Raw genomic sequence first — 12,804 nt, forward strand, 5'->3', positions numbered from 1 at the left:
CATGTCGTTCACTAGTCCTGTGTCAGAGGACTCCCCTCCCGGTACAACAATTGGCATTATAAATGTAAAAGATCTCGATTCAAGTGATAACGGACAAGTAAATTGTAGAATAGAACAAAACGCACCTTTCAAATAAAATCCAATTTAAGAAATTACTATACATTGGTGACTGATATTGTATTAGACCGTGAAAGTGTTTCAGACTATAATATCACTGTTGTTGCGACAGATGCAGGAATGCCTCCTCTGTCAACAAAAAGAACCTTTCATTTAAAGGTCTCTGATGTGAACGATAATGCCCCGGTTTTTCCACGAGGTGTTTACAGCGCATTTATTCCAGAGAATAACTCTCCAGGCGTTTCTGTTCTCACTGTGAGAGCTAAAGATCCTGATGAAAACCAAAACGCCCGAATATCGTATATTTTGGAAGATACTAATACCGGTGGATCTCCAGTTTCTGAGTATGTTTCTATAAATGCAGAAAGTGGAGTGATACATGCAGTTCGCTCGTTTGATTATGAGCAAATCAAACAGCTGGTTTTCATTGTCAAAGCGCAGGATGGAGGTTCACCTCCACTCAGTAGCAATGTGACTGTTAAAATACTGATCCACGACCAGAACGACAACCCTCCTCAGGTTCTGTACCCAGTCCAGACTGGTGGCTCTCTGGTGGCTGAAATAGTGCCTCGTTCAGCAGATGTGGGCTATCTGGTGACTAAAGTGGTGGCTGTTGATGTGGACTCTGGACAGAATGCCTGGCTCTCCTATAAACTGCAGAAAGCCACAGACAGGGCGCTGTTTGAAGTGGGCTTACAGAATGGAGAAATAAGAACTATCCGCCAAGTGACTGATAAAGATGCAGTGAAACAAAGACTGACTGTTATAGTGGAGGACAACGGGCAGCCCTCTCGTTCAGCTACAGTCATTGTTAACGTGGCGGTGGCGGACAGCTTCCCTGAAGTGCTGTCGGAGTTCACTGACTTTACACAGGACAAGGAATACAATGACAACCTGACTTTTACTTAGTGTTGGCTCTGGCTGTAGTTTCCTTCCTCTTCATCACGTGTTTAGTGGTTATTATATCAGTGAAAATCTACAGATGGAGACAGTCTCGCATCCTGTATCACTCCAATCTCCCTGTGATTCCATATTATCCACCACGTTACTCAGACACTTTGGGGACAGGGACTCTCCAACACGTGTACAATTACGAGGTGTGCAGGACGACTGACTCCAGAAAGAGTGACTGTAAGTTCGGCAGAGCTGGTAGTCAGAACGTGCTGATAATGGACCCCAGTTCTACAGGGACGATGCAGCGGTTACAGAATGAAAAGAGCATCCTGGATGAACCAGACTCTCCTCTAGAGGTGAGGTGCAAGACGCAACTTGTTTATTTTTGGAATCTTTTTTTTGTCTGAACTGAAATTAAATTGCAATGAGTCGTTGGTTGTAGTTTAACCCCACAACAAGTGAGCGCGATGTTTTTCAGTACCACAGTGCGGACAGCTCCTCTTTAATATACAATACTTCCTGTTTGATAACTTTCCATTTCCAACATAACTTCTAATGAGAAATTCACCTTATACTATTTACTGTATAATAGTAATAACAATAATTATCATTATAACAACAACAAAACCAATTTTCATTATTATCAAAACATGTACCTACTGGCAAGGCTCTCAAAATTTGCATATGTATTTTTATTTATTTAATCTGTCCGTGATAATACACACATCAGTGTTTATCCTTTTCCCCTCGGTTTGGATGTTTATTATGCTCTTTCAAGCTTTTCGCTGTGTTGTGGTACACACTTTGGACTCTAAGTGACGCTGTTGAACAAGAATATAATGTGTAATCAACAACCTCCCTGTTGCAGTTCAGTGATGTTCTTTGTGAAATCACACTGAAGTAGTCTTAGAGGCATCATCAGTAAACGCATATATCTTGGATGAGAAATACTTTTTGGACTCTGGTTGCTTTGTTGTTTTGTTTTTTTAAATAATATCTTAACCACGCAGTTCTGGAGGACTTTATATTACTGGATGCAGATCCGAAGATCACGGTTCCTTTTTCCCTGAAAATTTCCCATTCTGACATGGCGTATCAGCAGCTGCTCTGCAAATGGCGTTTGTATTTCGGATTCCAACCGGCAATGGTAATTTTTTTGCTTTTCTTCTTTAAAATCGTAGCTGGTCAGATCCGCTACTCAGTACCGGAGGAGATGAAGAAGGGTTCTCTTATCGGTAATGTAGCACAGGATCTTGGTTTGGATCTGAAAAGGCTTCATTCTGGTCGAGCCCGTATCGTCACCGGAGAGAACAATCAGTACACTGAGCTGAAAACAGACAAAGGCATTTTAGTCGTCAATGAAAGAATAGACCGTGAGCAGCTTTGTGGAGACGTGACACCGTGCAGTTTCAGCTTTGAAATGATTTTAGAAAATCCCATGGAGCTACACCACGTAACGATTGAAGTGTTAGATGTGAATGATCATCCTCCCGTTTTCAAGAAGTCAGATATTATGTTAGATATAAGCGAGTCCGCTAACATTGGGGCGCGATTTGTGCTGGACAGTGCAGAAGATCCTGATGTCGGCGTCAATGGCCTGCAAAATTATGTTTTAACCTCAAACGACAATTTCGTTTTGAAGCAACATGTAAATCCAGACGGGAGTAAATATGCAGAGATAGTGCTTCAGAAACAGTTAGACAGAGAAAAGGTTCCCAGTCTCTCTTTGAAGCTTATAGCAGTAGATGGTGGAAATCCACAGAGATCTGGAACCGTAAATATAAACATAGTAGTTTTAGATGCCAATGACAATGCGCCCGTTTTCAATCAGTCTGTTTATAAGGCCACGGTGATAGAAAACGCAGCAAAGGGGACTAAAATCGTTACTGTTAATGCTACAGACGTAGATAGTGGGTCGAATGGTTACATCACATATTCAATTTCAAATGTGAAGAGCAATATAGCTGACTTGTTGTCCATAGATCAAGTCTCTGGTGTGTTGTCTGTTTCGGGCCCAATAGATTTTGAGAGGGATAAGAAATATGAGCTCAGAATTGATGCAAAGGATCAGGGAGGTTTAACGGATTCAAGTAAAGTGATAATTGAAGTTACTGATGTGAATGACAACGCCCCTACTATTAGCGTCATGTCGTTCACTAGTCCTGTGTCAGAGGACTCCCCTCCCGGTACAACAATTGGCATTATAAATGTAAAAGATCTCGATTCAAGTGATAACGGACAAGTAAACTGTAGAATAGAACAAAACGCACCTTTCAAAATAAAATCCAATTTAAGAAATTACTATACATTGGTGACTGATACTGTATTAGATCGTGAACGTGTTTCAGACTATAACATCACTGTTGTTGCGACAGATGCAGGAATGCCTCCTCTCTCCACAAAAAGAACCTTTCATTTAAAGGTCTCTGATGTGAACGATAACTCTCCAGTGTTTTCACAAGGTGTTTACAGCGCTTTTATTGCGGAGAATAACTCTCCAGGCGTTTCTCTTGTCACTGTGAGAGCTAAAGATCCTGATGAAAACCAAAACGCTCGCATATCGTATATTCTGGAGGATTCTGATCTTGACGGATCTCCAGTTTCTCAGTCTGTGTCTGTAAATGCAGAAAGTGGAGTGATACATGCAGTTCGCTCGTTTGATTATGAGCAAGTTAAACAATTGGTTTTCGTCGTCAAAGCTCAGGATGGAGGCTCGCCTCCACTCGGTAGCAACGTGACTGTAAAAATCCTGATCCAGGACCAGAACGACAACCCTCCTCAGGTTCTGTATCCAGTCCAGACTGGTGGCTCTCTGGTGGCTGAAATGGTGCCTCGTTCAGCAGATGTGGGCTATCTGGTGACTAAAGTGGTGGCTGTTGATGTGGACTCTGGACAGAATGCCTGGCTCTCCTATAAACTGCAGAAAGCCACAGACAGGGCGCTGTTTGAAGTGGGCTTACAGAATGGAGAAATAAGAACTATCCGCCAAGTGACTGATAAAGATGCAGTGAAACAAAGACTGACTGTTATAGTGGAGGACAACGGGCAGCCCTCTCGTTCAGCTACAGTCATTGTTAACGTGGCGGTGGCGGACAGCTTCCCTGAAGTGCTGTCGGAGTTCACTGACTTTACCCCAGGACAAGGAGTACAATGACAACCTGACTTTTTACTTAGTGTTGGCTCTGGCTGTAGTTTCCTTCCTCTTCATCACGTGTTTAGTGGTTATTATATCAGTGAAAATCTACAGATGGAGACAGTCTCGCATCCTGTATCACTCCAATCTCCCTGTGATTCCATATTATCCACCACGTTACTCAGACACTTTGGGGACAGGGACTCTCCAACACGTGTACAATTACGAGGTGTGCAGGACGACTGACTCCAGAAAGAGTGACTGTAAGTTCGGCCGAGCTGGTAGTCAGAACGTGTTGATAATGGACCCCAGTTCTACAGGGACGATGCAGCGGATACAGAGTGAAAAGAGCATCCTGGATGAACCAGACTCTCCTCTAGAGGTTAGTTCAGTTTTATCACCTGACCCAATCTCTGGAGCTTTGCGCTCGAAATCCCACTACTTCTCTTCCTGCTGATTGCTTACTGTGCTTTTATTCTAACCTGCCAGTTGTAGCGAAATCAGTAATGTGCCACTATACGGCAGCAATCAAGTGGTGGACTTTGTTTAATGAATGTGACTGTTGTTTTCCGTTTTAGAAGAAATAACTTTTAAGTCTCTGCACATTATAGCGGACCATAGTGAATAGAGTTTCCACATATTTAATATCAGTGTTTTAGTTCTTTTCTTTCTCACCTTTGCTCTGGCTCCTGCTGTCCCTTTGCTGTACTCATGATGCTTTCAGTACCATAGACAGCGACACCCCATTCCTTTATATATTATAGTTATGTGTTGCTTTTTGAACGTCATGTAATATTTCTAACATTTATCCAACAATATTTGATTGAATGCCATTGCAGTGTTTGCACTGCTTTTGCTGTTGTTTCAGTACTTCATTTGACTCCGTTTTTCAGGGTAACGTAAATGTAGTGATAGTAAACATTCGAGCTCTAAATTCACATATTCATATGCATTAAATACTTGGCCTCGGGGCCCCACTCTGAGGAGTTCAGGATTTGGACTCTAAGTGACGCTGTTGGTTAGCAAAACGATGTTAGTGTTCACAGCGAGCCTTCCCCTTCCCTTTCCTCTGTATCGTCGTTGGGCCATGACAGTGGAATTATAGTCCTTCGTGGGAGGACAGGGCGTGAAGAGCCAATCTTTTTACAAATTCGTGTTTGGAATATACGAAGACCGCGTTGTTATCTCAAAGCACCATACATTTTAAAGTGGACTACAATCTCGTGTTTATTTTCCTTAAGTGAGGAGACTTCATTAGTAGGTTTTATTTTTGCTGATATGGAAACCCGAGGCCACCTCTACTCTAGAAATGTAAGATGGCGATTATCTTGTATATTACAATGGAAACTGGGATTTCTCATCTTGCTTACTTCTGTGGGCGATAGAGTGACTGGCCAGATTCGTTATTCTATCCCAGAGGAGATGAAAAAAGGTTCCGTTATTGGCAGTGTAGCACAAGACCTCGGTCTGGATCTGCAAAGGCTCCGTGCTGGCCGTGCCCGCATCGTCAGTGGAGAAAACATCCAGTACACCGAGCTGAAGACAGACAAAGGGATTCTTGTCGTGAATGAGAGAATAGACCGAGAGCAGCTTTGTGGAGATGTGACACCGTGCAGCCTCAGCTTTGAAATGATTTTAGAAAATCCGATCGAACTTCATCGTGTCACTGTCGAAATTTTAGATATAAATGATAATGCTCCTTTCTTTCCAAATACAGACATTCAGTTTGAAATGAGCGAATCTGCTATGGTTGGAGCAAAATTTCCTGTCGAAAGCGCAGTTGATCCTGACGTTGGAGTAAATGCATTACAAAATTACATTCTTTCTCCCAATAATTATTTCATTCTGAAACAACATGCAAATCCAGACGGCAGTAAAATACGCAGAATTGGTGCTTCAGAAGCCATTAGACAGAGAGGAGCACCCCACTCTCCCTCTAAAAGTAATAGCTGTAGACGGTGGAAATCCACAAAGATCAGGTACTGTGAATATAAAAGTATCTGTCTTAGATGCAAACGATAATGCCCCCGTTTTCAACCAGTCAGTTTACAGGGCCGTCGTTGTGGAAAATGCGCCAAAGGGAACTTATATTACAACAGTTAACGCTACTGATGCAGATAGTGGCTCTTATGGTGAAATAATTTTCAATTTTTCGAAAATAAAAGGCAGTACGGTTGATATGTTAGCATCGATGAAAACACAGGTGTCATTTCAGTTGCCGGACTCATTGACTTTGAAAAAGAGAAGAATATGAGCTGAGGTTAGAGGCAAGGGATCGAGGCGGTTTGACTGGGACCAGTAAAGTTATAATTGATGTTATTGACGTTAACGACATGTTCCGGTTATTAATATCATGTCATTTTCTAATACTATATCAGAAGATGCCCCTCTGGGCACGACAATAGCTGTTATCAATGTCAAAGACGCTGACTCAGAGAAAAATGGACAAATAAAATGTGCTATAAGACAAAACACTTCCGTTAAAAATCCAGTCGTCTCTAACTAACTACTACAATTTAGTGGCGGACCAGCATTTTGACAGAGAGACTACTTCTGAATACGATATCACAATAATAGCCACTGATTCAGGTTCTCCACCTCTCTCTAGCTCCGTCACATTACAACTTAGAATCTCTGACGTAAACGATAACGGCCCCATTGTTTGACAAAACTTCATATTCTGCTTACGTCAAAGAGAATAATTCCCCTGGAATGTCTATCACCACTGTCAGCCGCGCGGGACTCTGACTGGAATCAAAAACGCGAGAATCTCCTATTTCCTGGAGGACACACAGGTCAGTGGCAACCCAGTTTCTTCTTATGTGTCCATAAACTCTGAAACTGGACTTATACATGCAGTGCGCTCAAATTTGATTATGAACAGATCAAGCAGCTTGTATTTACAGTCAAAGCTCAGGATGGAGGCTCTCCTCCACTCAGTAGCAATGTGACTGTGAAAATCCTGATCCAGGACCAGAACGACAACCCTCCTCAGGTTCTGTACCCAGTCCAGACTGGTGGCTCTCTGGTGGCTGAAATGGTGCCTCGTTCAGCAGATGTGGGCTATCTGGTGACTAAAGTGGTGGCTGTTGATGTGGACTCTGGACAGAATGCCTGGCTCTCCTAATAAACTGCAGAAAGCCACAGACAGGGCGCTGTTTGAAGTGGGCTTACAGAATGGAGAAATAAGAACTATCCGCCAAGTGACTGATAAAGATGCAGTGAAACAAAGACTGACTGTTATAGTGGAGGACAACGGGCAGCCCTCTCGTTCAGCTACAGTCATTGTTAACGTGGCAGTGGCGGACAGCTTCCCTGAAGTGCTGTCGGAGTTCACTGACTTTACCCAGGACAAGGAGTACAATGACAACCTGACTTTTTACTTAGTGTTGGCTCTGGCTGTAGTTTCCTTCCTCTTCATCACGTGTTTAGTGGTTATTATATCAGTGAAAATCTACAGATGGAGACAGTCTCGCATCCTGTATCACTCCAATCTCCTGTTATTCCATATTATCCTCCACGTTACTCAGACACTTTGGGGACAGGGACTCTCCAACACGTGTACAATTACGAGGTGTGCAGGACGACTGACTCCAGGAAGAGTGACATGAAATATATGCAACCGATGAGTCAAAGTTTAGTGAGTGTGGATGGAGCTGGGACTGATACACCCCAGGTGGAAAAACAGTTGTCAGGCAACTGTTCTCAGATGTCAACTTTGGTGAGTGTATAATTTCTCTCTCTCTCTCTCTCTCTCTATCTATCTATCTATCTATCTATCTATCTATCTATCTAATTTTGTCATTGTTTTTCCTCCTGAAGTATTGAGAGCAAAGAGTGCGGCTGTCAACAGCGCTTTAGTATCGCTGTCCATGGTGCTGGACCAGTCGATGGATTCACTTTGAAACACCTCTCTTTACCACTTGTAGTTCAAGCCGGGCTATTAATAGTTTCACTGAACTGTCTAATACCATATCGACACAATAAGAGAATTAGGTATAGAATCACACTAACCGGAGTCTGGAAGTTGTTTTAGGACCAATATGCTATTCACAGAGGTAATCCTCAATGAATAGGTCAGTCGGTGGACCTGGCAGCAACCATTTTACAATTTTATTCTTCTTTTTTTCATGGCGGTTTTGTCGCTGTTACTGAAAACTGTGTAGACACTTAACAGGGAAAATCCAAAAATCTAGATGGTACAACCATTGAATACAAAAAGACCAGACAAGGCCATATCTCTGTCCTCTGATTTTCCTTATCCATTCTATTTTTTGGTAGTTAGATTGTAATACTGTTTGTGTGTTTGACGCTAACGTGCATATTTTTAGAGCTAAGTTCATTAATGTTTCACCCTTACAGCACCAGTCGTGATCTTTAGGGAATTAGTTTTAATTAAATGAGAAAACAAAGCCATTTTACTACCATCTTGAACTTAAGCTGATTTTGTGGAACAGAGCCTGGTCAGTGTAAAAACATAGGCTTCACTCATGCTGTCCATTTACGTTATTCCAAAATGTCGCTGTTAGACTGATAACTAGACATTTGATTCGGATACAAACTGTTCCTAATAATGTGCACACCACATACATTACCGTATGTGGGCTCTGAGCGCCGCTGTTGATACATCACTGACTTAACTGTCTAAATAAGCTGTACAGCGGCCCACCCCTTTAACTCCATTTGGTGTTGTACTGCTTGGAAAGAAGACGGTCTGGCCCGTTAAGGTCGAGAGTGGAATTTCACGCGGAAAATACCTTTACCATTTCCATTTATGGATGTAATTATTTTAATTTTCCATTGAACGGGATCACTGCGTGGGTACCTTTGATTTATGATGGCTTGTATAAGGAAAATAGCTCACAGAGGCCGATGGCAGACACTGGTTGTCATTCTTTGTCTTTGCAGGCTGAGCTCAGTGAGTGGACAGGCTCGGTATTCCATACCGGAGGAGCAGGCAGAGGGCTCTTTTGTTGGAAACATTGCTAGAGATTTAGGCTTGGATGTGGCGAGGCTCATATCGGGTAAAGCTCGTATTATTACAAAAGGAAGCCGACAGTATGTCGATTTAAACCGAGACAAAGGCACCCTTGTTATTAAAGAGCGAATCGACCGGGAAGAGCTTTGTGGAAAGACGACGCCATGTAGCTTTAGTTTTGAGGTGATTTTAGAAAATCCAATCCAGCTTTATCGGGTAACAGTGGAGGTAACAGATATTAACGATAACAGTCCACTGTTCCCAAAGGATGCAGTCAATTTGAAAATAGTTGAAAATGCTGCATCGGGGACTCGTTTCTCATTGGAGAGTGCAGACGACCCTGATGTTGGTATTAACGATATTCAGAAATACACCCTGAAACCCTCAGATAATTTCAAATTGGAGGTACAGAATCAACCGGATGGAGGCAGATTTATCGAAATGGTTTTACAAGACCCTTTAGACCGAGAGAAAGAGGAGACTCACACACTCGTGCTGATTGCTTCAGATGGCGGTGAGCCACATAGATCGGGAACAGTGCGTGTTCATATCACTGTGCTAGATGCTAACGATAATGCGCCAGTGTGCAGCCAGCCTGTTTATAAAGCAGATGTCAAGGAGAATTCTCCTGAAGGAACAGTGGTAACCACTGTTAGTGCAAATGATGCAGATAAAGGACATTATGGTGAAGTAACTTACTCATAGCTCATGTTGCAAGAGAAGCGAAGCAGCTTTTTGAAGTCAATGTTAAAACTGGAGAGATTAAAGTTGCAGGTAAACTAGATTTTGAAAAATCAAAGACTTATCAATTAAACGTGCAGGCTAGTGACCACGGGGATATACAGACACGTGCAAAGTTATTATTCAAATAATTGATGAGAATGACAACGTCCCAACGATACAGCTTATGTCATTTTCTAACTCTATATCCGAGGATTCACCCCAGGTACAACTATAGCTGTTGTTAATGTCGACGACGAAGACTCTGATGGCAACGGTGTTGTCAAATGCTCCATTAATTCTGACTTACCCTTCAAAATTGAGTCTTCCTTAACTGGATATTACACCATAGTGACTGAAAACTTCTTAGACAGAGAAAAGTATTCCTGAGTATAACATCACCATAACCGTGTCTGACAAGGCTCCCCGCCTCTGTCTAGCAGTAAAAACATCAATGTAAAAGTGTCTGATGTGAATGACAGCCCACCCAAATTTTATAAATCAGAATACAGTAAGACGATACCAGAGAACAACTCTCCTGGTTTTTCTGTGTTTACTCTCAGTGCCAGTGATGCAGACTGGGGCCAAAACGCTCGAGTTTCTTACTTTCTGGAGGAGAAAGAGATTAATGGGGTAGCAGTGTCTTCTTTAGTGCAGTAAATTCAGAAACGGGTGTTATTCATGCAGTGAGGTCGTTTGATTTTGAGCAGATTAAGTGGTTTGAATTTAACGTGACTGCTCGTGATGCTGGATCCCCTCCTCTGAGCTCGGTGGCTACTGTTAGAATACTGATCCAGGACCAGAACGACAACCCTCCCCAGGTTCTGTACCCAGTCCAGACTGGTGGCTCTCTGGTGGCTGAAATGGTGCCTCGTTCAGCAGATGTGGGCTATCTGGTGACTAAAGTGGTGGCTGTTGATGTGGACTCTGGACAGAATGCCTGGCTCTCCTATAAACTGCAGAAAGCCACAGACAGGGCGCTGTTTGAAGTGGGCTTACAAAATGGAGAAATAAGAACTATCCGCCAAGTGACTGATAAAGATGCAGTGAAACAAAGACTGACTGTTATAGTGGAGGACAACGGGCAGCCCTCTCGTTCAGCTACAGTCATTGTTAACGTGGCGGTGGCGGACAGCTTCCCTGAAGTTCTGTCGAGTTCACTGATTTTACCCAGGACAAGGAGTACAATGACAACCTGACTTTTTACTTAGTGTTGGCTCTGGCTGTAGTTTCCTTCCTCTTCATCACGTGTTTAGTGGTTATTATATCAGTGAAGATCTACAGATGGAGACAGTCTCGCATCCTGTATCACTCCAATCTCCCTGTGATTCCATATTATCCACCACGTTACTCAGACACTTTGGGGACAGGGACTCTCCAACACGTGTACAATTACGAGGTGTGCAGGACGACTGACTCCAGGAAGAGTGACTGTAAGTTCGGCAGAGCTGGTAGTCAGAACGTGTTGATAATGGACCCCAGTTCTACAGGGACGATGCAGCGGATACAGAGTGAAAAGGGCATCCTGGACGAACCAGACTCTCCTCTAGAGGTTGGTTTTTGAGCTATCGTTTTTCACAAACTTACAGTGCATCAGTTATAGTGTATTTTTACATATACTACTTGTTTATTATGGCTTTTCTCACTACATGTTCAGGGGCTTCCTCAGTACTACTAGTGTTGGACAGCTCCTCTCAGAGTTAAGCCACTTTACTGAAGTGCAAGGGAGTCAGTAACGAAGATGCACACGGGCAATATTACCTGTACTGGTATTTATTTCTGTACCACATGGATATTTTCTGTCTGTTATGCGAAAATATGCATGGACTTTCTGTTTCGAGTTAAGTCATTTCTGGAGGGAGAAATCAAGCGCAGTAATACGACAACAGAGTGCTTTTACTTAACACGTCTCTTTGCTGTACTGCATTTTGCTCTCCCACTTTCTCCCACTCTGTCATTTAAACATCTTTCTCTACATCTAATCATCTGTGGCTGTCTGGTGGTAAATATATTACATGCACACACTGAATTAAACATAACTTTTAGATTCTTTTGAACATCAGTTGTACACATTAAACGGCTCATCAAATTAGTTATTTCCTTTCTGTTCTGACAGCACTTGTTATTTTCATATCGGACTCTAAGGCCGCTGTTGGTCTTCAAAGCATATGTGAAGCTTTTGTAGAAATGCAGTTACACCCCCAGTCCTCTCCTTAGTGTACCTCGGAGAGCAGGACATTCGGTCTTTATTTTCACTAGTGATTTTTAGACTGATTGTCACACTGTGGATTATAAAGACATCAACAGAGGAACTATACGGGGTAATAGGCAGGCTTTTTGCGACATACTTTAACGTGGAGTTGGGCGGATTGCTGCCGAAATATGGCTCTTATCAGCTCTGAGTCCACGATTAAATGGCAAGTACGGGCCTTCATCCTTGTTTTTTTCATTGAGGCGACGGTCTGCCAGATCCGCTACTCTGTCCCCGAGGAGATGAGGAAGGGCTCCTTTGTAGGAAATGTGGCTGAAGATTTAGGTCTCGACGCTAAAAGGCTGAAATCAGGCGGTGCCCGAATTGTTAGCGGTGATAACAGCGAGTACATTAAGCTTGATGTAGACAAAGGATTCTGGTGGTGGAGAAAGAATAGATAGAGAGCAGCTCTGCGGGCAGACATCGCCCTGCAGTTTGAATTTTGAAATGATAATGACGAATCCAATGCAACTACATAGCGTTGTAGTGGAAGTGCTGGATGTTAATGATAATGCACCCGTGTTTCATGAGAGAAATGCATTTAGAAATACTAGAATCTGCTCTTCCAGGAACCGAAATATTAAAGTGAGTGCCACCGACCCGGATGTTAGCATTAACGCTTTACATGGTTATACATTACACCCAACTACACATTTTAATATTAAGGTCCTGTCCAGCCCAAATGGCCATAAATATGCACAGTTGTATCTC

General features: G+C 42.7%; 2 protein-coding genes across 2 annotated transcripts; both read left to right on the forward strand.

The window, feature by feature from the left end:
* Positions 1–219: 219 nt before the first annotated feature.
* LOC127140495 (protocadherin gamma-A5-like) lies at positions 220–12,455 on the forward strand (the record flags this gene model as incomplete). The annotated part of the gene is made up of 3 exons (XM_051068376.1): positions 220–636; positions 10,664–10,987; positions 12,297–12,455. Coding segments are annotated over exons 1-3 (882 nt in total), but the record flags the coding sequence as incomplete, so codon positions are not given.
* On the forward strand, positions 1,464–4,762 carry LOC108899959 (protocadherin beta-11-like). Its single transcript, XM_051068378.1, is given in 2 exon segments — positions 1,464–4,144; positions 4,146–4,762. Coding segments are annotated over 2 exon segments (2,502 nt in total). The 5' UTR covers positions 1,464–2,098; the 3' UTR covers positions 4,602–4,762.
* Positions 12,456–12,804: the final 349 nt, after the last annotated feature.

This window comes from Lates calcarifer, unplaced genomic scaffold (assembly GCF_001640805.2).
Source record: "Lates calcarifer isolate ASB-BC8 unplaced genomic scaffold, TLL_Latcal_v3 _unitig_4495_quiver_2001, whole genome shotgun sequence".
Classification (NCBI taxonomy): domain Eukaryota; kingdom Metazoa; phylum Chordata; class Actinopteri; family Centropomidae; genus Lates; species Lates calcarifer.